The sequence below is a fragment of the Sinohyriopsis cumingii genome, chromosome 3 (genome assembly GCF_028554795.1).
Source record: "Sinohyriopsis cumingii isolate HCF-2022 chromosome 3, ASM2855479v2, whole genome shotgun sequence".
Lineage (NCBI taxonomy): Eukaryota > Metazoa > Mollusca > Bivalvia > Unionida > Unionidae > Sinohyriopsis > Sinohyriopsis cumingii.
The window spans coordinates 111,156,805-111,182,659 of record NC_142963.1 but is presented as its reverse complement, the minus strand read 5'-3'; the positions used below and the strand labels follow the sequence as shown (position 1 = coordinate 111,182,659).

Below are 25,855 nucleotides of genomic sequence, written 5' to 3'. Positions count from 1 at the left end.
GCATGATTTAGGAAGCAATGTCACATATTAAAATGTTTATTTGTATTGTCTTGTCTGTTGTAGTGTGATAAAACCTAAGTTTCTATTCCAAAGAATATATAATTGACTCTATCCACTTTCATTACCTTACATAAGTTATTTATAAGAGGTTTCATCAATTCGAATGTGACTTTGATATATGACCTTTTGCTATAGGTTTTTTTGAGTTATGAAAACTGACGAAACACTATTCAAGAAATATGGGATGAGTTTGTTTTGCAAATATCTTCTGAATTGGACCTAAATAACCTGGCCTTCTGCCTCGGGATTTAAAATCCCTGCTTATGATCCATATTTCCTAATTAACTAGCATGTAAAACATAATGACACTGCTTCTTAAGAAACATGTATTACATCAATGGGCTTAAAATAAGTAACAAGACAAGGTAAAATGCAACATTTCAAAGTATAAATTTATTTCCCTAAATATAAAATCAAACAAAGTGAAAGAATTAAAAATAATTTACAGTTTATGAATTCCTAGAATATTCTTCTAAATTGTACTATCAGTTTCACATTAATCTGGAAGCATCCAAAGGTATTCCAAATGAAGATTCTGATGTATTTATATCCTAACACCAAAGAATCAGTTATAAATCTAAAAGTTTTTGCTTCAAGGTAATCCTGTGAAAGTAGAATATCACTAAAGTCCTTGAAAGTTCACATAATCTGACTGAATTATTTCAGTGTTCAAGACCTTGAATAAGTTCACATAATCCTAAAGGTACTGTCTGCTTCAGAATAAATGTTTTCCACTCAGCAAATCTAATGAACATATTATAAATAAATCACAATTTCCTCTCAAAATCTGAGTCACTAAAGAGATTCTCAAACATTTAAATCCTTAATTGTAAAATACTTAATAGTCATGTTCTGACCTTTTCAAATTATTGAGCCAATCAACAACTAGGGCATACATGATATGTCTACAGGACAAATTTACTCTAGTGTCATGTAATATTTTGGAAAGTTTTGGAAATTCAGACTAAAGTTTGGCGTACTTGGCTGAATTAGTTGTTGACTTGACCTTAGCAATTAACATTTGGGGAAAGTACATACATGTACTCGTTTTACTACTGGCCAGCCACAGAATTAAAGAATAAAAAAATTAAATGTCATTAACCCTAAGGACTTAAATCAGACTATATTATCAATTCATATATAATACAGATATCTGTAACACAAGATATTAGCTGTTGAAAAGTTTTAATTCAAAGTTGCTGCCAGCTAGTGGGTTGAGTGGACATACAGAAGAATGGAACAACAAAAGAACATTGTGATTGATGTCTCACATTTTACAACATTCTTCATAGGCAATACAAAAAATATTTGACTATTTGATTAAAATTGAGATCACTGGCATAATGCAGATCTGACAGATACCGATACGAGGTTATATTTTGTTGATTGTTTTGATTCACCAATCATGTGGCAGTTTACACATTTATGAAAGTGAAAAACTTCACTCAGAACTTGTCATTTCTAATGACAACTCTTTCAAACATGAAAATCAATGCTTAATCTAACAGTTACTAAAAATGTCAAATTTCAGCAGAACATGAAACGTTATTGATGCCTGTCCAATCTAATTGTTATTAGTAGATCTTGACTTTCATTAGGTTGAAACAGATTATTATAGTCAGCTGCTGCAGTTTTCAACATCATGCATACCTAGTCTTGTGAACTGTTTACCATGTAGTTTTAAGCTTGGACACATTTGGCAATGATCTTCTTGCTGTGTTTTTGTTGTTTTGGAAGGTTTGTTTTTAAGATGGTGAAATCTTCATTATGGTTGTAAACAAACATTCATAAATATAATGTAAGTATTTCATATTATGGATGTATTTAAAGTTTTATCAACTTTGTCAAATTTGTAAAATTGTAATGCAACCAATGTAACAAAATTATCTGCATCTGATGTAAGATAGACTTTCTGGATCAATTGACCATTTTGATAATTTTTACAAAATCTAAGTGTTTTTTTCTTAATTACAATTTTAATTAATATTTGATCAACAACAGTGAGACTACTGTACCAAGCTACTTTGAATTATCAGATACTGTATTCATTATCATTCTAATGGCATAATGGCTGTTAAGTAGGAAGTAAGAAATTAACAAGCGATACATGGTAATTTGAAGGACTAGTTTGTGATAGTAAAAAGCAAGATATGAGGTTTAATCTCTGTATTCATGTGTGCATGCATGCATGGATGGATAGATGGGTGGATGGATAGATGGATGAATGTTGTTAGATAAACCCACTTTAAAGAAGCACATGTTTTGTGGATGTTTCACAGATTATTCCATTTGACTTTTATAGAATGTATAGAAAAATGTTTATTGAATGTATAGAAAAACAATGATTATGCTTTACTTACTTTATTGATAAAATTGATTATGATTTCTTGTTGACAAAATGGATTACACTGTTCCAAGCATGTGTAGATATTCCTGTCATATACAACAGGGAAATAGAATAGATATGTTAAAATCGGTGATTAAGATAGGGGAAAAATTTAACATTTTGAAATTTATGCAGCTGTCGATGCATAAACCAAAGAGAAAAGTTGGAAGTATAACATTGTAATTTTTATACTGAACATTACCGAATGATATATTACTGTGTAAATTTTCTGGTAAAGACTAGTATATTAGAATTGATTTCATTCCGAATTCATTTTTATGTTTCCAAAGGCCATCAACTTTGGATAATGTAATTATTAAATTCATAAATGTTAAGGCAAGCAATGCCCAAGTTATGAAATCTATTTAAAAAATGCAACGCAGAGAAATAAATTTACATGAATAGATTCTACTCTACAATTACATGTAGTGTTAATATAAATGTGTATAATTGCTAGCCAATACATAGTTAAGATTACACACATCTCCATTCTCACCCCACTTGCAATTTATAATTTCTATGTAAAAAATGAATGCAGAAAAATAATTTTTCATGAATAGATATTACTCTAAAATTACATACAGTGTTCAAGTACACATGCATGATGACTGGCCAATACACATTTAATATACCATTTTACATGCATACAGATTTTGAATATACAAGGACATGGAGTTGGATAAGACTATGAAAATCATAGAGGACCCACACATATACAATAACTGTTAATGCATCATAAGCATATATCACAAAATGGATCAGTTTTGCACAATTAATAATTAATGTATCGGGAGATGTGAGAACAGCATGCAGGACCAAAAGTATCAGAAAGCTGCAAGCAAATTTCAGACTCAAAACAACTAAACATTATAAACAAGACAAAAGAAATAAAACTCAGAAACATTAAACATGCGTCAGAGCTAAAAAGAAACTAATAGACGTATCATTGAAAACAGAGATAATCCAACTAAAACTTTGTGTAAAGAAGATAAGCTAACATTTAGACTAACTAAGCTATAAAGAAATATACAAAACTAGAAACTAAAACACTACACATGCAGATGATTAAGGTTGCAGCAGCAACATTTTTATGTGTGTCTACATATGGTGCATTTTACACACTAGATCTTTAATTAATATCATATTATGGTTGATGATCAAACTGTCTCAATATTGATCAGGACTTTCCAATATCTCATGTGTCTAAGTCCCTGATATGTGCAATAATGCACCATCAGGGTCATACAAAACCTAGTTTTAAAAAATAGACAAGCAGAAAGTAACTGTTGACTAAACAAAAATACGTCATGACTGCTGAAGTACTAGACATAAATCTGTCCCAATAATGATTTATTTATACATGCACATGTATAATGACCATCAGTAAACAATAGTAATTACAGGGACAGGTTTATAGGTCTAAATGGGAACATGCACTTGTATAATTTTTTTGCAGCATTTTGCCCCATGAAATTTACATTGTGTGCAATGGAAACAACATAACAAATCTAAGCAAATCTAAGCATACAGGATAGTGTGTGTGTGTATATGATTTGGATTTTTAGCATAGCTTTAAAAAAAATTCAGTCATACAACTACGATGTCTGCAGTGTTGCAGTTTATAGTGATGTCTAGCATTGGGGCATCATGCTGCAGACATGTAGCATGATATCCCACCCAGTCACATTATCCTGACACCAGGCCAACCAGTCCTAACACTAACCTCTTAAAGCTGAGTGCCAAGCAAGGCAGGCATACAGGATAGCTGAGTTGATTACAGTACATACTTAGACAAGCATATTTACAGTCTTGAAATATCCAGTTCACAAATTGGGTGGGGGGGTAAAATAATTTTAATAAGCATCTAACATAGCTGGTCATCTGTAAGGAAGTAAAAGCCAGTAACAGTTATTACCCTAATTAATAATAGTTAGCATGGGCTAGTGCAAGCACTACAGTTCCATGCATGTGCTTTCTGTGGGTGAATCCATGCAGTGGTCAACACTACAACCCCATGCATGTGCTTTCTGTGGGTGAATCAGTGCAGTGGCCACCACAACAATCCCATGCATTTGCTTTCTGTGGATGATTCAGTGCATTGGCTAGTGTTACCACTACAATCCCATTTATTTGCTTTCTGTGGATGAATCAGTGCAGTAGCCACTGCTACAATCCTATGCATGTGCTTTCTATTGGTGAATCAGTGCATTGGCTAGTGCCACTACTACAGTCCCATGTATATGCTTTCTGTATTTGAATCAGCACAGTGGCTAGTACCACCACTTGAGCCCCATGCGTGCTATGTCAGGTTAATCTTCATTGACAGTTAATCAAATCTTATCTTTGTGGTGTTAAATCTACTGAATAAAACCTGTGTGGTAATTACTCAAAAGAAATAAAGGACAAAAGTCATAACAATAAATTACAAAATTATACTGGTCTTTGAACAAGAACAATTTGAATACTTAAAAAGTTCATAATTATTTGGTCATTTCAAATTTTAAGAAAACTTAAATGTAATGTCAGTCAGGGGACAGCATATAAAAATTAAAGTTCACAAATACACTTCCCCTTAACTCTGATTGTATCCATTCATCTTCAGTGAGCCAAGTGTGGCAGCCACAGATTCCAGTGGTTTTGTATCCTTATTCAAAGTGACACCTGCTGCTGTAGAGAAAACTTGCAGGTGGAAGTGTCAGGATTTTGAGGCATGGATTACAGCCTTCAACCAATGGGATCCAAGTTTACTTTACACAGGTAAATGCTGACAACACTTATAAATTTTGACTTGAGTTGTGCTAAATTCCATGTTTCTGGTATGAACATAGTAGTAACAATGTATGTTTAAAGTACTCAGTCCCACTGTTAAAGCTATGTTAAAAATCCTAATCTCACACAAACACGTGCATTCACGCACACACACACACACATATGAATTGAAGACAGTTCATAGTCTTTATCATTACATAAAAGTCTGTTCACAGAATATACCAATACAATTTGGATGCAGTAAGTATACTTGAGTATACTTCCAGGAGGAGACGACTGTCAGCTAAAGGTTTGGGACCTGAGAACAGGAACAGATTTTCCTGTCCTAGTTAGTAGAAGGTAGGCATGATTGTTATTTACATTTTTCTTGAAAAAATATATTTAGGTAATGGATCCTTAGATATCTTATTTGTCAGAGAGTAATTACATATATAAAACAAACTGACACACACAATGCAAAACTAGTGTCACCTAGTCTTAGTGTTTTCTGGACCATTGGTTGCCTTTGTCAAAGGCAAATACTCAGAAAATCACTGACACAAAACACAACAATTAACACAGAAAAAATGTTGTGAATAATTTCAAATCCTGAATGTTAATTGGAGATCTCACTAGGATTTTAAAACAAGGAGTACAGGACCCCCAGTTTGGTAAAAATAGGAGTCCCACCATCAAAAGTTGCAGTCCCTTCTTTCCTACAGAATCAACACAGACATGAGTGCATCTGTTTTTAGATGGAGAGGTAATGTAATCACTCACTTTAATATAGCTTCATTACAACAGTCCATTGAGAGGATTGCAAATTTATGGTTTACATGTATTTGTCTACGTCTTTGTAGTAATTTTAGGCAACGGTTAAATAGTAACTGATTTGCTGTGTTTTTCCCGTATTTTCGCAAATACGTGTCAAGTCAGAAAACAGCTTAGACCTTAAAGCGCATCTCATGAATTCCACAACATAGCATTGTCCTCTACGTTTCTAACTTACACAATTTGCAGTTTAAAGTTAAATCTTTAATAAAATAATACCATGGCTTTGCTTTCAATGATTTGTATATTTTTCTGAAAATATTTGCCCAATGATGTACGAAAACAATCTAATAAACTGGTACATCCCGGACTTAGCGAAGTCCGCCATTATTTCCCATTAGGCCTACTGATTCACTGACAGTTTCAAACTAATTTTATGATGAAATAATGTACAAGAGGCAGTTAATATATATCCAGATCACCGATTCTGATATTAAAAAACATGTTTGTATGTTTTATCATCAAAGGATATCATGCAGGAAATTGATAGTTGCTACCTTACTCGATTTTGTTGTTGTTGTTGTGGGGTTTAACGCCATTTTTCAGCACGATAGGCTATACATGGCGGCCAGTATTAATGGTGGAGGAAGAACCCGGAAAACCCCGGAAAGAACCACCGACCCACGAGAAGCTACTGGCAAGCTTTCTTACATGCCCACATTGGCTGAATCTTAGACTCAAACCGCCGCAGACAGAGGTGAGATGGCAGTGATCCGTAACGAAGAGCGCTTTAGACCACTCGGCCACTTGGGGCCCTCCCGCTACCTTACTCGAAAAAGGGTTAATGGTCAATCAGCTAACAAAACATATGCTTGTGAATGGGCAGGAGTTTGTTTGTCAATGTAATTGATATCAAAACTTGGCCTAGCTACTGATCTATTGATGAATACATTTCGCTAAAAACACTAGAACTAACCGGGCTAAGGTGAGGGGCATTTTAAAAAAAGTATGGTCAGTCAATGTACCTCTTAAATAGCTGTTCATCCATCAGAGTGATACTGAATTTTGTCAATCCAAGTAAGGATTTATTCCAAACACTAAGCTAGGCATCACACACTTTCTTACACTTAGCTACTGTCCTATCCGAACTATCAATTCAAGCAGCTTTAGCACTCTTCTGAATCTCGTTACAATCTTCATAAGTTTGTCGTTTAACCACAAAATACTTATCCAAATTTACGATTTAGCATTTTGTCTAAGTCTCAATATGTCTTGATTCTTGTGCACTACTTATTCCAATACATTCGGAAATGAACACAATAGTGAAAGCTAAAGTTGTTTATTTGATGTACTTTTATAGATGACCACATTTACATCTCTGGGTCTTTGTGACTCCGAATTCAATCACTGTAAATATAAGTACATTTTCCCACCCAGCCGCCAGTCAAAGTCTTTGAACTGGCCACCCAGCTATTGCATCATGTTCTTTTTGATGTACTCTTATAATGGCAACATGTATGTACATCAAGGGGTCTTTCAGTCACTGAATTCTGTCATTGTAAATATCAGCACAGCTAATTGATCAACACATTTTCCCACAAAGCAGGTGGCTGAAGCAGGACTGGCAAGTCTTTGAATTTTACAGCACACCTATTACATCTGTACGGAGGACTCCTGCCTCAGTGATTTTCTGCGTCACATATCAGAAATTGGCGTCCAAATACATGTATGCGTAATTAAGCGTTTCCGAGATCTCTGTTAATACTTGTTGTTTTATTAGTTATGTACAAAATTAAAAATAAATATATATGAAAGGACTAAATATTCTTTTGTGAAACACTTGATAAATCGTTATCAATTGATCAAATTGTAGGAAATGACTAAGAATAAAAGGAAAATATTAAATCAAAGCATCACACTGTTGCAGCATCAGTGATAAGCATGAAATAGTCCTTCTATAAAATTGTATCTGATATGTGTTATTGTCAAACCATTAATTTCTCTGTGTACAGATGACCATAATAATAATACCATATGTACTCACTTATAAGTCGAGGCCAACTGCAAACTGCACAGGTCCAGATCTGCCATTACATAATGCACTGGCAGATCTGGGTCTTTGCGGTTGGATGGGAGTAATCAGAAGAACAAACAACATGGACCCTGATTTGCAGGCACATTATGAAATGGTAGATCATAATCTTTGTTGTTTGCAGTTTGAGTTCACTTTTTAAATGAGTATTAATAATAATAATAATAATAATAATAATTTATGGCCTATTTTCATTCCTAAGCTGCTGAGTCTTGATGTCCTTAAGCAGATCCAATATCTTTTTTCTCTTTCTACTCTTTTGACTTCAGGTGTGCTCATGTGCTAACCCTGTCAAAATAGTTTGATTAAAAGTGTGGCCAATGGATGAAACATTTTCAGCTATAAATCATTTGGTCATCTAGTCAGATGTGTGAAGTTTCATTTTTCTATCAAGTTTCTCATTCTCTCCAACATATAGTATTGAAGGGCAAAAACGCTGAATGTGTCACATTTTCTGTTTTACAGATATTCAGTCTTGAATATTCAACAATTTTCTATTAATTGTGCTTGAAAATGTGATAGTTGGTTTGTGGGTGATTTCAATTTTTCCCTGACAAGGATGTCTCTTATGTTGGGTCAGAAGTGCAACTGCTTTATGAAGAAAGATTGTCTTGAGAGTTTGGCATGATTCCGTAGTGGGCCAATGTTTGTGAATGTTATGACTTGCCTGCAGGTGCTCTGTATGGTACATGTATATGCTGATGAAGGGTACTCATTCAACATTTTCTTCTTTTTCTGTCAATAAGTTGATTCATGATTCTAGTTTAACCTTTTCTCAGTTGCCTCACTTTTTGTGTGTTTCAGAACAAGCTCCATTAGTTTAACCTGGAAGTGTGCAGATCACTTATTTTGCAATTTACATTTCCCCATTTTTCTTTGAAGGCTCATATTCCATCACTGTGTGGAATATTGGCAAACATGTGTTACATCTATTGAGACATTTATTGTGTCTGATGGTATAGGTTTATTTATTTTGCTTTTCATGAAATAATGTCTGTTTTTTCCTAAAAGGAGGAAGTTAGTGTGTCTCTTAACATGATTCAGATATTCGGGTGTTGCCTTCTTTAGGTTCCCAGTTAGTGCAGGAGATGAAATTGTTTTGAAGGGTTAGGTAGTCTTTAGACTTGTAGTTCTTAATAAATATTTCAACAATGTTCCATCAATTACATCTTGTATGATTATGTAGTGTCCTCAACATCATTTTCACTCTAGTCAAATATATTTTGTATATGTTTTTTAACAGTGGCAATTCTGTGTGTGCGTGTTGTGTGATTTGGATTTTTAATGTAGCTTTAACAATTTTTCAGTCATATCACTACGATGTCTGCAGTGTGACAGTTTATAGTGATTTCTGGCACTGGGGCATCATGCTGCAGACATGTAGCATGATGTCTCACCCAATCACATTATCCTGATACCAGGCCGACCAGTCCTAACACTAACCTCTTAATGCTGAGCGCCAAGTGAGGCAGCTGTTAGTACCATTTTTGTAAGTCTTTGATATGACTCAGCCGGGGATCGAACCCATGACCTCCCACATCCAAGGCAGACGCTCTAACCACTAGGGCACCGAAGCAGTCAGTATTTATGTAAGTAGTAAGTTAGAAAAATATCATTGATTACTGCCAGCTTCTGAATAAAGTCCTGTCAAAAAAATCATAAAGTAACACTGGAGCAGATAATTTTAATTCAAAATCTAACTTCTGAATGTGTGATTTCATTTGTTGCAAGATGTATGTACATGTACCAGTTTATTTCATTTAAAATATGGATTGAAAGGGCTTTATGTCAATGATTGCCGTAAGATTTGGTTAAACCTGAACAGTGAAACCTTTTGAAAAGTCACTTTTTTCCTTTCATTAAGGAAAGGACAGTCATATTAGAGGAAAAAATGACACACTTTTACTAAATAGTATAAAGGTGTTGATGTAAGGATGCTAGATGTTAAAATTTGTCAAGAGAGTTTAAAGAAAAGATTTTTAAAAGTTTTTCAGTTTTAGACTCAAACCATCATGTCATACAGATTTGAAAGGCCTGAATGCAAAGATGTTACTATGTGATATTGAGTCAAAATTGGTTGATTGTGTTTAAAAAAGTAGATAATTCATTTTTAGCTATTGTTTTAGTGATGCTGAATCAACAACATTTGGACAGCATGGAAATTTTTTTAACATAGGTTTGGGTCATTATTGACTGCATTTTTCTTAGGTTTGTTCAAACATTTTTAGTTCACTCATTGATTCAGCATGTGTCATGTACTGGCCCTATTGCATCATGCATTATTTACTGGCCATCACATCCATATTTTTGGCAAAGACATTTACTTATTATAGATGAATTTAGTGTTATTGTTTCCATTATATTTACTAATATATCAATTTTCCAGATATTTGACACTTATGACACGTTGTACATACATGTGTTATTTTCCAGATACTTGACACTTATGATACTGTGTACATACATTTGTGTTATTTTCCAGATACTTGACACTTATGATACTGTTTACATACATTTGTGTTATTTTCCAGACACACCATGGGTGTATGCAGTGTGCAAAGCAATCCAATACAGGGGCATATATTAGCTACAGGCAGGTTGGTCTTCATGGTCTTCATTTCATTCTAATCATCCATCTAATTGGTTTTGTTCTGATGATTTATTTAGAACATGACAATGTCTAGATTTCCTGTTATTATATTTAGCTCACCAAGCAGCAAGATATCCAATGAATTTAATTATGTACAATATCTGCATATATTAAACGAGATGGTCTTGCATTAGATTGATTGAGCTTGTCAGCACTCTAGCAACTATATTTCTTCTCAGATTTTGATCAAACTTGCTATATAGTCTTATATTATCAAGATGTTGGGTGAATCTGATTATGAGAAAAATATATACATTTATATCATATGTGCTTGCTTGTAAGATATGTCCAGCTGCAAACTGCACAGACCCAGATCTGCCATCACATAATGCACTGGCAGATCTGGGTCTGTGCAGTTTGTTAGGAGTAATGAGTAGAACAAAACAACATAGACCCTGATCTGCAGGTGCATTATGCTATGGTAGATCAAGATCTTTGTTGTTTACCGTTTGACTCGACTTATAAGCGACTATACATGGTATGAGGTAATCTTGTATTTGATTGGCTGAGATTTTTATCACTTGGGAGACCGAATTTCAATCAGATTTTGATAATAAGCTTATAGACGGGAAACCTTCAAAAACATATTTTGTTACAACACAAATTATTATTATTCATCTCATGTTATGCCATGTCACCTGAATTTTTGTCTTTAAAGTCCCTTTGTCTCTGACACTACTCAAAACATCAACCAAGCTGACTATTAAACAGAAGAGTCAATTTAATTTCAGAACTTACACAGTAATGATTAATATTCATCAAGTCTTATCTCAGTTTTTTATTTGCATGTAAACAGCAGTTAGTAAAATTATTACTATAAGTTTGTCTTGTGCTTTCTTTAAGCTGCCTCCTCCTACATACTCATCAAATTTTTGATCATCCTGTAAATAATGCAGCTCAATACATAATGCATTTGGTAGTTATGGACCCCACACTACCATGTTAATGCACCTTGTATCATCATTGTTTTAGACAGTCTGTATTAGTTATATTTGTTCATATTAATGAGATGATCTTGAATCTGGTTGAGCATTTACCTCTCCAGATCTAAAGACTATATTTCTCATCCAGTTTCAGTAAAACAAGTTAAATGGATTGATATCTGCACTATATTAGATGACTTCAATTATGAGCTAGAAAAGACAGTCTATTAATTTGGCTTCTATCTTTGGAAAGTTTTTTGATCAAACTATAGTAAAACTAACCAACTGACATGATGTAAAGTTTGGGATATAGTCTCCATAGGGTTGTTTTTATTGTACTACATAATCCAGGTGAAGAATCTCAGGTCCTCTTAGGAGTCTTGTTCTTTTATTTGCCAAAATATATTAGAATGTTTCTGGCATTATAACTGATAATTTCAGAAAAATTTATTGATAAATTGTACATAGACGGAATTTGCTGTATTGTAATGCCAATGACTGGGGACAAAATTGTAGCAATCTAAACTTGAAGAACCAGTCAACTGTAAAACACAGGCTTTGTGTCTGTCAGCTTTTGTTCTGGACCAGTGTGCAGCTACTATTTTTAAGTTCTTATTTCAGCTATGATGAGCAGGTGTGTATATGGGACAGCCGTCAGATGAAGAGACCTGTGCAGGATATTGGTCTTGGAGGAGGCATTTGGAGGATCAAGTGGGAGCCTTGGTCTGGCACCAAGATCCTCACTGCCACCATGTACAATGGTTTCCATTTGCTCCAAGCTGACTCTACTTCAGGTAACATGCCTATAGCTTAACTGTAGACAAATGACAGCGCTTCAAAATTGTTACAATATAATGCAGTCATATATTGGCAAGCAATAATAGTTTACAATAGTGTATACACCATCTGTTTAAAATTATAACCATGAAAGAAATTAGTTAGACAGTGAACCTTCAACACAAGGATAAGCCCAGCAAACTCAGCAGTCAAACGTATGTTCGACAATACAGTGTCACAGCTGCCATTAAATCTATAAAGCCAGAGAATGTCATTGGCAAGGTGGATGGGAAAAGAACTTGTTTTTCCAAATAATTAAATATCAAACAGATGTTCCACTTTGTGAGGTAATGAAAAATGAAATGCACCATTATGATCAGAAACTTGAATGATTTGTAGTTAAATATTTAGTAGTCATATTTGTCCTGATATAATTTAGTTTGGGAGAAGAAACTTTTTACTGGCATGCTGTTTGGTGTCAGTTCTTTAAGTTAAAGTGTGATTACTTCATTTACTTTGTCTGAACCAGTACCAACATTCCCAGTCAGTTTCCATTACACTGTGTTCTCTGCTGTTGTATTGCATATCTTTATACATCTGTGATATGTTATCCTTTATTGTGTCTGTAAACATTTACCATATATTTGATATATCCAAGTTCTGTTGAGCCAGTGGAACATTTTCTATACTGACTTAAAATATAATTTAAATCTAAATACATTTTATTATCCATAAAATATGTGGAATGAAAGCTTAATAAACAAACTTCAAAACATTAAACCCATAATTAAAGAGTGGTACCTGTCATGCAGAACAAATTCTGTTGATGGGATGGGATTGTGTGCATACCTATCGAAGGGTGAACCTTGATGAGAGTGCATATCTTGCCAGTGTCTAGTAACAGTAGAACATATTCTTGTTAGTTGTATCACCTTTCATCATTTGAGAGTTTTTTTCATATAAAAATTTGATCTCTAATAAGAAGCATCTTGATGATGTACCACTAAGAGAAACCCATGAACTTTTGCAAATAATTCAGTTTATGTAATATATTTTGATTTAATATTTATATATCTTTAAAAGATTGATGACATTTTTATCTTACATGTTCTATCTTGTAGAACTACATGTTTAAATTTATTTGGTAGGTTTCATCTTTCTAAAGTTTTGGTTAATTTTTTTATCTTTCCAGTTTTAGAACTTAACTTTTTGTCAGCTCTACATTACCATGATTATCTTGACATGCCATTAAAGACTGTAACTAATCAACCTACATTGCCATGATTATCTTGACACGCCATTAAAGTCTGTAATTAATCAACCTACATTGCCATGATTATCTTGACATGCCATTAAAGACTGTAATTAATCAACCTACATTGCCATGATTATCTTGACATGCCATTAAAGACTGTAACTAATCAACCTACATTGCCATGATTATCTTGACACGCCATTAAAGTCTGTAATTAATCAACCTACATTGCCATGATTATCTTGACATGCCATTAAAGACTGTAATTAATCAACCTACATTGCCATGATTATCTTGACATGCCATTAAAGACTGTAACTAATCAACCTACATTGCCATGATTATCTTGACACGCCATTAAAGACTATTACTAATCAACCTACATTACCATGATTATCTTGACATGCCATTAAAGACTGTAACTAATCAACCTACATTGCCATGATTATCTTGACATGCCATTAAAGACTGTTACTAATCAACCTACATTGCCATGATTATCTTGACACGCCATTAAAGACTGTAACTAATCAACCTACATTGCCATGATTATCTTGACACGCCATTAAAGACTGTTACTAATCAACCTACATTGCCATGATTATCTTGACACACCATTAAAGACTGTAATTAATCAACCTACATTGCCATGATTATCTTGACATGCCATTAAAGACTGTAATTAATCAACCTACATTGCCATGATTATCTTGACACGCCATTAAAGACTGTAACTAATCAACCTACATTGCCATGATTATCTTGACACGCCATTAAAGACTGTAATTAATCAACCTACATTGCCATGATTATCTTGACATGCCATTAAAGACTGTAACTAATCAACCTACATTGCCATGATTATCATGACACACCATTAAAGACTGTTGCTAATCAACCTACATTGCCATTATTATCTTGACATGCCATTAAAGACTGTAACTAATCAACCTACATCGCCATGATTATCTTGACATGCCATTAAAGTTTATTTTTAATATCTTTTCCAAAAACCACAATAGGCGGGGCCAAGTGGTCTAAGGCACTCACCTATACAGATCACTGCCATCTCACCTCCATCTCCCCCCCACCATCAGAACTCAGAACCACTGGGCCATTTTCAGTTATACGTTAGAATATTGTGACATGTTCAGCCAAAGTTGTCTCCCTTGGTTTCCTTATAACCAATTGGTTTCCTTAGCAACAAAGTAGAAAATATACTTATGATAACTCCAATGAAATCACTTGGGACATTTTTTTCTTACATTTTCTGTTTGCTGTTTCACCTCAGTTGCAACAAGTTGGACATTTATCATTATCATTTTTGGCGGGCAATTTCAAGTAAATTTTGGCATGAATATGTTTCTGAAAAATATCTGTAACTGAGTGTTCTAAAGCACTCACCTTTACATATCACTCACACATCTCACCTCTGTCCTTGAGTTCAAGTCTCACTTGATTAATGTGGACACGTGAGAAAGCTTGCCAGTAGCTTCCCATGGGTCGGGGGTTCTTACCAGGTCGTTCTGGGTTCATCCTCTACCAAATATGCTGACCACCATATACCACCTATCATGTGCTGGAAAATGGTGTTCAACCCTACTAATACAAAAACAGTCACTCAGACTCTAAATAGTATTTGTGAATGAAAGTATTTGTCCTCTGACTTAATTGGTTCTAAATTAAAATTTTGGAGAGCTGAGCAATCAGCTCATATTGCTACAATGTCTGCAGTGTGGCAGTTTATAGTGATGTCTGGCATTGGGGCATCATGCCGCAGACATGTAGCATGATGTCCCACCCAGTCACATTATCCTGACACCAGACCAACCAGTCCTAAAACTAACCTCTTAATGCTGAGCGTCAAGCGAGGCAGCTGGTTAGTACCATTTTTGTAAGTCTTTGGTATGACTTGGCTGGGGTTTGAACCCACAACCTCCCGCTTCCGAGGTGGACTGTCTAACCACTAGACCACCGGAGTGGTAAATTCATAGAGTAGAATTGAAGCCATACTTAGAGTATGTGACAAATAACATGTAGCAATTGTTACAAACTCTGGTTTTTCCAGAGGATTGATCCACATCCGATCATCTGTTTTGCGTTGTAGTTAGATTTATTACTGATGTTTTGAGAAATAATAGTCATTCTTGCCTTTATTTGAGAAGTTAAAGTGTTTTATGCTGTGACCAGTTTTGTGCTAATTATTTTATTTTCTTCAAATTATTTGGATTTCAAGATTGTTTTCTCTGGAAATACTAGTGCTCTAAATTAATTCTTGGACAAAAACAGTTATCAAAATTTATACAGAACTCAGATTGGAATATTATTTTCTGTGATTCAACAAAGAACGGTTTTTGATTATTTTTTGGATTTGATTTGATTCATAAAACTGTAAGTTCTTTTTCTCATTTTACCTTGTTTTTCTAGAAAAATTAATTATAAGTTAAATTTTACAAAGCTTGTTTTTTTCCCTCACTCTTTTCTTGTTACTTTTGTAAGAGCCTGAAAATGTAACATAATGCAAGGCAAGTACAATAGAACCTGTCTTGAAAACACATCCCTTGTTCCGAAAGAGATGGTGTCTCAGGGTGGACTCTCCTGACAGGTCATAACACTGTATAATTACTAAATCTGTCATGGAGAACCAGGTCTTTCAATACCGTGATCTCTCATAGCAGTGGTCTCTCAAGATCTGGTTTACTCTATCTGTATATGTACTATTTTCATGAACCTTACTTGTAATAAAATGTCAATAATTTTAATAAGACCCATAAGCTCTGTAGTGAGAGTCTGCTTCTAACCATTGAGTTGTTAGTCCATGACTAATTTTTTATATGCCCATTTTTGGCAGAGCATATTATTCTAGAACCATTTCTGCCTGTCTGTTGCATTTTCTAAACAATTGCTCAATTCTCCATCATCTACAATTACCAAACTTTGTGGATGACTTACACTTGTGGTAAGGAAGAAAGGTAATGTAGATTTTTCTATAAATATGAATGCAAAGGTATCATGTTACTTCAACAACTAGAGTAGAAAAGGTTTTGTGACCACTTCTTTCTATCTGTATCTCTTAATTTGTCTAATTGGTCCTAAGTAAAAATGATGCTATTTGACATCCAGTAAGACCACCATGGCAGACATCTTACGATATTTCATTGATCCTAAATGGAAATGGTGCCAATCTTACACCACAATGCCCATCTTGAAAATACTATAATCACTATCCCTCCTGAATGGATGGTCATATTGACATGTGTTTCTAGCAAAAGACTCGTTATAATGTCTAGTTGGTTCTAAATAAGAATCGTGTTGATCTTAAATCTAGTATACCCACCAGCTGGTTTCAATACATAGTATTTAAGACAAAATATAGCAGCATCCTGGATTCCTGCAAATTCTTTTTGTATAGTAGGGACTCTTGTTTTAGTTTACTTTTTACAAAATTGATGGGGGCCCCTGAGTGGCTGAGTGGTCTAAAGCGCTCTCCGTTACGGATCACTGCCATTTCACCTATGTCTGCATGGGTTCGAGTCTAGGATTTGGCCAATGTGGGTATGTGAGAAAGCTTGCCAGTAGCTTCTCGTGGGTTGGTGGTTCTTTCCGGGGTTTTACCGGGTTCTTCCTCCACTATTAATACTGGCCACCATGTATAGCCTATCATGTGCTGAAAAATGGCGTTAAACCCTACAACAACAAAAACAACAAAATTGATGTGACCTGTTGTACTACCTCCTGGCATCAGTATCTGCACAAACAGAATAATATAAATATGTACAGCCACACTACATCTCAACCATTCTTTATTTCTAGATCCCAGGCAGCATTTTGGAGTGGATTCATATCATCTACCCCCTGGGGGAGGGGGCTAACTTTGTACATGCACATTACGTTCCTGCTTAAGTTTTGGCAGTTTAACTTGGGATTTATGTACAGTGTTCATACTGTTACACCTGAAATCATTACAGGTGAAGCGATGTATTTGGACATGTACTACACCCCCATCACAAGAAAAGGTTATAGTAACCCATATTCATGCTTCACTGACAGGTTAAATTTTGTTTTTCTCAAGTTCTGTTAGTGCTAGAATCATCTAACTTGATGACTGTATGCATCACTATTAGTTAAACACCCGTACAACAAAAGAAGATCGCTCTGATCGGCATTGTACATTTTACTGGCATAGACTATGGTTTTGTACTTAGCTTATAACCAAGTATATTATTCGCACCCTGTATATATACTGGTATACTTAGAGACATGTAACCAAATAATTGTTTGCACCCTATATAAATACTGGTATTGCTGAGGAGATACAGCTTGATGAGTAGTGTACCCTTATCACATAAGTAAGTCACTTTGACCCATATTTCATGCTTCAGTGACTTTTAGTAGATAAAAAGGTTACCATATCTTACACTTCACTGACATGTGTTAATTTTTATGTTTGATGTTTATTTATCAGGATCTGTTCAAGCTAAAAGGATGAAATTGATGATGATCTGCATGCCTGTTAGTACTGTCCGTCGTGTCCTATATTTTAACTTTTACGGGATTTGGTTCAGTTTTTGCATATAGTTCTTAATCATTTAAGTTTTTACGTGCTATATGCATACTATCCTTCCAGGAACTGTGAAACTTTGTAAAGGGATACATCTTGGTAAGTACTCTATCCTTTGTGCAAAATGAAAGGTATTTGTGACCTGTATTTCATGCTTTGATGACTTTGTTGAAATTTTGTGTTTAAGTTCATTATTGGGTTTTAGTTCAATAATGGAACTTCATAGATGTGTGTATCTCAGTTTCCTTCATCATTAATATCAGAAAAGTTACTGTGTCCTACATTTTATATTTTTATTGGGTTTAGCTCATAACCAGATACCTGATTTTTAATGTTAGCCTACTAAGAAGACCATTCCTAACCAGAACAGTTGGAATGTACATTTGGGAATCATACTCTATTTACTGGTAAACTTTCCATAGTAAAGACTGTTTACCAAATTATCTAACTATGAAGGAAAGGTCATATGAAGGTGAGAGGTGACCTCAATAATTGCCATGGTCTGTAGGCTTGCACAAAAAGTGTAACGTGATAATTGAGTCATTAATTACAAATTAACCTCCATATTTTAAATACTTTTGCATGTACAACCATATTTGGGTGCATTCTCTTCGACAAGTGTTAGTAATTGAGATGAAACATGGGTTTTTGTGACCTAATTTTAATGCCCCAGTAAGGCCATTTGGATTTTGAGTCATGCAGAAGCAGAGTGGGCATGGTATAGCATTTTGCATGTGCATCTCCACCCACACTCCACAACAAACTTTTATCAATAATGAGAACTCCATGGACCTTGACTTGAAACTGAGTTTGAATTTGCTTGAAAGAATAATTTTGTATAAAAGTACAATTAGATGTACATATGATTGTTTTATACAAATCTCAAGCACCAACTCAAACTCCAGAATTTATTATCTACACACCAGAACATGATTTTTGTTATCCAATGATAAAGTGACCCTTGCTGTTTCTTAAATTGTACTGCATTAATAAAGCCTTTGGTAACTGTTTAAATTTTATATGATTCTGTCTTTCAGGTGCCTCAGTTGACATTCTATCCCAATATACCAAGCATGAATCAATAGCCTATGGGGCAGACTGGTGCAGGTGGAGTTCAAACCAAGATGTTGGTCCATGTGAGAAAAAAGTTGACTCTGAAACCGATCCTATCTCAGCAAGCCCAGCAAAATATCTTATATCAACATGCTCATTTTACGACCGTTCTCTTCATTTATGGGAATTTTCACCCAGTTCTTGATACAATTTGGGATCTTTACAAAGCGTATCATGCATTTCCAATTGTGGTAATACCAAGAAACCTGACAGTGCAGTGTTACATTCTGTGTATCACATGGAGGAGTTAGTCAACTGTCCATTGTCAGTGCTTTGTTTGAAGCATAATCTGGTTTCCTCCAGGACAGTGAAGTCATGCCACATGGTTTTATTTAAAAATATGTGATGAAAGCCCACTGATATTGTACCACCAAGCTTCGTCTGATTTCTGAGTTGATATTATATTACTGGGAAATAATAAATGGGTGAAGAGATTCAAAATGAAACACCAGTATTTTAAAAACTATGATGACAGTAAATAGGGTGGTATTACAGAAATATGTCTGTGTTCTAACATGCATCATTTTATTTCTTTTTCTTTCAATTTTTAGCTGTACTGGTCATAGACCAGAAGAAATTATGGGATGGTCTGTGATCTATCGTTCTTCCATCTAATAACACGTTTGATATTGCTACTCATCCTAAACTACATGGACACATGGTCCTAAATGAAAATTGTTTTTGATCTGGTATCCATTATGGTCACAACATGGCCATTTTAAAAATGCTGTTATTGATACTCCTTCTGGATGGGTTGGTCGTATCAACATGAGTTTTTCTACAAGACTTCTTTTGATGTCTAGTTGTTCTGAAATGAAAAGGGTGCCGATCTGATGTCCAATATGGCCACCACAGCAGCCATATTTTAAAACCTTGTCATCACTACTCTTCATGAACACGTCATATTCACATAGGGTATTCACCAAAATACTTCTGATGTTTTATTGGTCCATATTAAAAATTATGCCATTGCAGATCCAGTATGGGTGCCACATTGGACATCTTGAAAACCTTGTTATTGCTACTCCTCTGAATGGATAGTCATATCAATATGGGGTTTTCACTGAAAGACTTCTTATGCCTAGTTGGTCATGGATTCATGGATGAAAATGATACTATCTGACCTCTAATATGGCTTCTACAATAAAAGTTTGTTATGGCTACTTCTCCTAGATGGCTGGTCATATCAATATTATGCATTCACCAAAAGACTTCTTATGATGTCTAGTTGGTGTTTATTTTCATGCTGTTATTTTGACCTGTAAAAAGTTTCAAATTGTTATTTTCTTTTTGCTCTGCCACTTTGCCATTTTGCTGCAGTCAGCTGGCAGCAGATCAGATATCCTAGTGGTCATTTGCTTAAATCAATCAATTTTTTCACAATCCTACATATTGCACAGCATTGCTGCAATTCATTGTAGTAAGATTCCAAGTAGCACAACATGAGGATTGCCGTGTGCAAGAATCAGCTCATTTGTTGCTGGGGTTTTGTAGTCATTACTTGTCATTAAACATGGCAGAGTCTCTGTTGTAATTAATTGTTACACCAATTCCTAATGTGCTAAAACAGCAAATATTAACTTTCTCAAATTACTAAACAAACAATCAAAGTTTATTTATAATATATTGATATACTGCAGTGACATTACCATTTCCTTATTTGTTCATAAATATTTTATTATTTCTGCATGTACTTTGATTAAAATGTAGGATTAAAATGTTCTTAAAAATTGAGATGGTTGACAAAGACCAGAGACCCTCTTTTTGTCAGTCTGATCTTTTATTTAACTGAAAAGGAAATTCTTTAAATTTGAGCTTAATCAAAAGAAATACTGACACTTACTTAGTCTAGAATGTAAATGGATGTATGGACACATATAAGGATACAGAACTGATCAACAAATATGACTTCCTGCTCCCCACCAAGAAACCCTTTTTTCAACTGTCATATTTGTTCTTAAAACATTTTGTACATCAGAAAAAGAGACAATCAGCATAATCAGAACAAATCAGATGTCACACTGTCATTCAGCTTTAAACAAAAGCATTGTGAAAATAAATGGTAAATTTATATTTTAATTTTGGCAGCATCATTTCTTCACTAATAATATGCTAAGCAATTTTACTTTATAAATCCTAATAAACCTTAAATAAAGACATGAAACTCAATGAGAATCAAACTTTAGTATAATACTCATGACTTGTTTAGTTCCTTTTGCAAACAAAAATATTATTGAAAACACATGCAGAGTAAATGGTACATTTCTGCATGATGACAGCTATAATATTTTCATGAGCAATCAGAATATGTTGCAATTTTGTCATAGCAATTGCATGGTTGTTGTTGTTGTTGTTGTAGGGTTTAACACCATTTTTTCAGCACAAAATAGGCTACACATGGTGGCCAGTATAACTGGTGGTGGAAGACCCCTGGAAAACCCTGGGAAGAACCACCAACCACAAGAAGCTACTGGCAGGCTTTCTCATGTGCCCATGTTAGCCGAGCCTGAGACTTGAGACAGGTGAGATGGCAGAGATCCAGAACGGTGAGCACTTAAGACTACTCAGCCACTCAGAGCCCCACAATTGTATGGTGACAAGGGAAATTTAACATTTGTTCATATGAATAGCATTATGGCAAAGTATGGCCAGAAGGGGAGGTGACAATGTTCAAGAGATATGAGGGATGGTATGGGCTCAGGGGAAAGGATAATGTGAAAAAAACATAACGTTAAAAAAATTACTGACCTACACACATATATTCTGACCAGCACTGAAATACACTGACCAACACCTAAATATACTTATCTCCAAACCATCACTCAAACCTTCTGTGGTATAAGGGGAGGATGTAAAGTAAGGGCTTGAATTGAATCCCAAAACATTTAAACAAAATTAAAACCCTACCACCCTAAAACCTTTATAAACAAAACTGAAAAGAAAATGCTACAACCTTTGAACCTGGTATACCCAAAGCAGGGTGATGGGGAGAAAAGGTGGGCATGCTTATAGTTATATAGTAATATACTAACACATATATAAAGACAGAAGAGTGGAGCAGGGATTTGAGTTTCATTTGGAGGATAATAGACAACACACACAGAAAAACACATAAAATATAAAAACAGTGTTATGGCAATATTGGAAAAGTATTTGTTTTGCTGAAGATCCAAGTGATCTTGAAAACAGCTCATTGGAAAGTTATCAAATTGTTAACATGTACCACACGTCTTTTCTTCTTGTGCTTTCTTTGCCCATTGGAGGCTAAAAAGATACAAGTCTTATTCTGTTGATGGTTGGGAAGAGAGACAAATTCAACACACAGAAAAAAAATGTGATGTACCTCGCAACCTAAAGTTGAATGAAGGCAAATATAATACTGTGCCCTATGATGACTGATCTTTTGCAACAAAAGTGAGAAGAAAAGCCATGCTCCACTACAAAGTGACTCCGTCCCTGCCAAAATAAGCTTGTAATCCAAACACAAGTAATTCTTGACACCAATAAAAGACAAATGCTCAATTCCCATGCCTTTGCCTTTCTATTATGATTTTGCCAGTTGATTCCACATGTTCAGATCAGGATGACCAAAATGTCTGGAACAGCCCATCATCCAATGGTTAGCTTGAACAGGATTTGCATATTAGGGTCATGGGGACAAAGTACAGTGTTTCAGGTGTGGTTTGAAACTCAACGAATTGGAAAAGATACAGCATACGTTTAGCATGCCAGACGGTCTTTACACCACTACATTCCCGTGAAGGGCCCAGAATATGAATCCACATGAATATTGTAGAAGAGCACATTCATTATCTACCCTTAGAGCTGCAAGTATGCATATACAAGTGAAACACAAAGAACAGTTGCAACTTCAATGGCAAATAAGTTGATAAACTGTGAACACGTTATTAAACTTTTGATGTCACATCTTCTGCATGCATCGTTGCACCAAATACCACTGAAGAAGGTAAATGAAATGTTTCAGGTCTAACAGAATTACCAGGCACTTTTAGATGAACTCATTCATCAAGACTATGCAACTCCTTTGAATTGGGGATGACATGTCGTGTGTGTGTTAGTGACTGAATTTTTGGATTTCATTCACCGACTGTTTCATTTTGGCGATTGTATCAGGTTATTCAGTGAAGGATCTTTACTTATCAATAACATCAATGTCTTGAAAAAAGTTTTAAAAATGCATGCTGCTACAACCAGTAAAAAGAAAAGAGAAAGGATATGTTCCAAATTGAAATAACTAAGTAACTGCCTGGTTTTGGAATAGTTGAAATTAACAAAAATTGTCATCTTCTCATGCCTAAAGTGGCTGCAACAATCAAAAAATTTACTCAGAACATCTAAAGTAATCATAAGCACCCGCACACAGGGGTGGACACTTGCCCCACACACTGGATCTCACCTTTAGACACGTTTTGGCCTACAGCTGTAAAACTTAAAAGATGACCACTACCGGAAAATTTTATGTGGGTGCCATTGAAAAGGTTTGTTATGAAGTTGGCATTCTTTGATGGCTGATTGAACATGTGACATTTTTGATTGGCTTGGGCTAATCATTATTAAAGAACTATCAGCCATATTAATTCAAAATTCTGTTGGCTGTTTCAAAGGTGGGTCCCTACTTAGAACAATGCAACTGGCTTCAGTTGTTAAAATCCACGTTTGACAGAATTTGAAAAAAGAACAATAAAAATTATTATATTTTTAAAGGTGTAATAACTGTTGGATACTTTGTTAGTTTATTTACCAATGCGCTGGCCTAAAATGCTCAAATTCATTGTACTACTTACTGAACTTCGATGAGATTTTAGAAGATCCCGAATGAACTCAACACCCCCACCTCAAGAAAGATTCATACGGACAAAATTGACAACAAAAATTATATAATGCAAGTAGAAAAAAAATGTATTTAAAAAAAATACTGAAAGCAAATATGGCATTCACCAAACACATAATGTAAAGCTTCAGCAACAATACGATTATGGCAGGGGGGGGCCTCTCTTAACTGGGCAGAAAAGATCAAACAAGGGAGACACCCCCCAGAAAAAATTAATTGTAAAAATAACCAGTAAATTACTGAATATAGTTACTTTAAACATCACTTTAAACTTTCCACACTTACATATGACTGGAAAAAATATTAAAGCTATGTTAAAAATCCAAATCACACAGATACACGTTTAAATGTTTGGTTGGTTGGTCGGGTTGTACGTCATTTATACTAAATTTTTCAGCAATATATATCTCCCAGTACATTGTTGGTGGAGGAAAACACCGGAAAATATGGACAAAACCATCTGCCCATGACAAGCCTACTGGCCAGCATATTTTTTGCACATGCAGGTCCGGGTTTCAAACCTACAGCGATGAAAGGCAAGTGATCATTGGCGAGGTACCTTGAGCACTACAACAACGTGGCCTCTTGACAGGATACTCAATGTTTGAAAAAGTATATTTTTAAAAAACTTAATAAACAGCTACTAAACGCACTAAAGATGCTTCACAAAAGTTATAAAGCACTATTTTTATAATAGCACAGTACAAAACTATATGGAAAAGAAATTACCAGCTACGGAATGTTTTATAACACTTGACATTAAAATAATCTCAAGTATTTTCGTGGACAAAAAAGAGATAGTGTATTTATTTACAAATAAATCATTCACCATCATTCTGTGATATGATGATAACAGTGACATATTTTTAGCTGGTTATTATACTGACCTAATTGTATACCATTTCATATTTAGTTAGATGGAATTTGTAGTTGATGCTAAGATTTGCCATAATGGCTTACTCCCAACAGTAAAATTATTTTCAACAAACAGACACAAAGTTGTAACAAAAAATACATTTCATTCATATCATTTTGAGAAACAAAATGCTGCAAATTTGAAAAGGCCAAGGGAGTTATTGGCAAAGCTCATGACACTACACTTCTGTCAGTACAACATAGTGTTGAGTATGATCTGGTTAAGGAGTGTATCTTGAAGTGTTATGAGTTGGTATCTGAGGCTTATTTACAAAAGTTAGGAATTATAAAAAAGAAGCTGGACAAATCTATGTCGAATTTGCAAAATATAAAGAGCAATTATTTGATAGGTGGTGCTTAGCCAAGAAAGCTGATGGAGATCACAAAAATCTCAGACAATTCGTGTTAGTTGGAAAGTTCAAGAATTACGTTCATAGTGACGTTTAGACTTGCCTTGATGAACACAAGGTCGAAACTTTAGAAAATGCTGCTCATACATTTATTTTGTCAGTAAGTCTTCTGGTAAACAATTATTCAGTCAAATACAATCACTTCCAAATCTCAATATGGCACAATGTTTAGAAATCAAGTTTCTGATAAGACTAATCAGAAATCGTTTTATCTTCCTACGTGCACCTATTGTAAGAAGAAAGGGCATGTTATTTCTGATTGCAACAAATTGAACAATAATTTACAGAATCAAGACGGACATTCCAGAGGTCAAGGTTATGGTAATGTATTGAAAGCAATAC

General features: G+C 34.7%; 1 protein-coding gene across 1 annotated transcript in view; it reads left to right on the top strand.

Moving 5' to 3' along the window:
• LOC149803577 (diphthine methyltransferase-like) overlaps positions 1-21,409 on the top strand; it is a 45,696-nt gene extending 24,287 nt beyond the window's left edge. The window contains exons 4-8 of the mRNA XM_089953322.1: positions 5,049-5,203; positions 5,482-5,554; positions 10,589-10,654; positions 12,252-12,424; positions 19,261-21,409. Of these exons, the coding sequence (XP_089809448.1) occupies positions 5,049-5,203; positions 5,482-5,554; positions 10,589-10,654; positions 12,252-12,424; positions 19,261-19,481 (688 nt within the window). The 3' untranslated portion in view covers positions 19,482-21,409. The remainder of the gene's footprint in view (positions 1-5,048; positions 5,204-5,481; positions 5,555-10,588; positions 10,655-12,251; positions 12,425-19,260) is intronic.
• Positions 21,410-25,855: the final 4,446 nt, after the last annotated feature.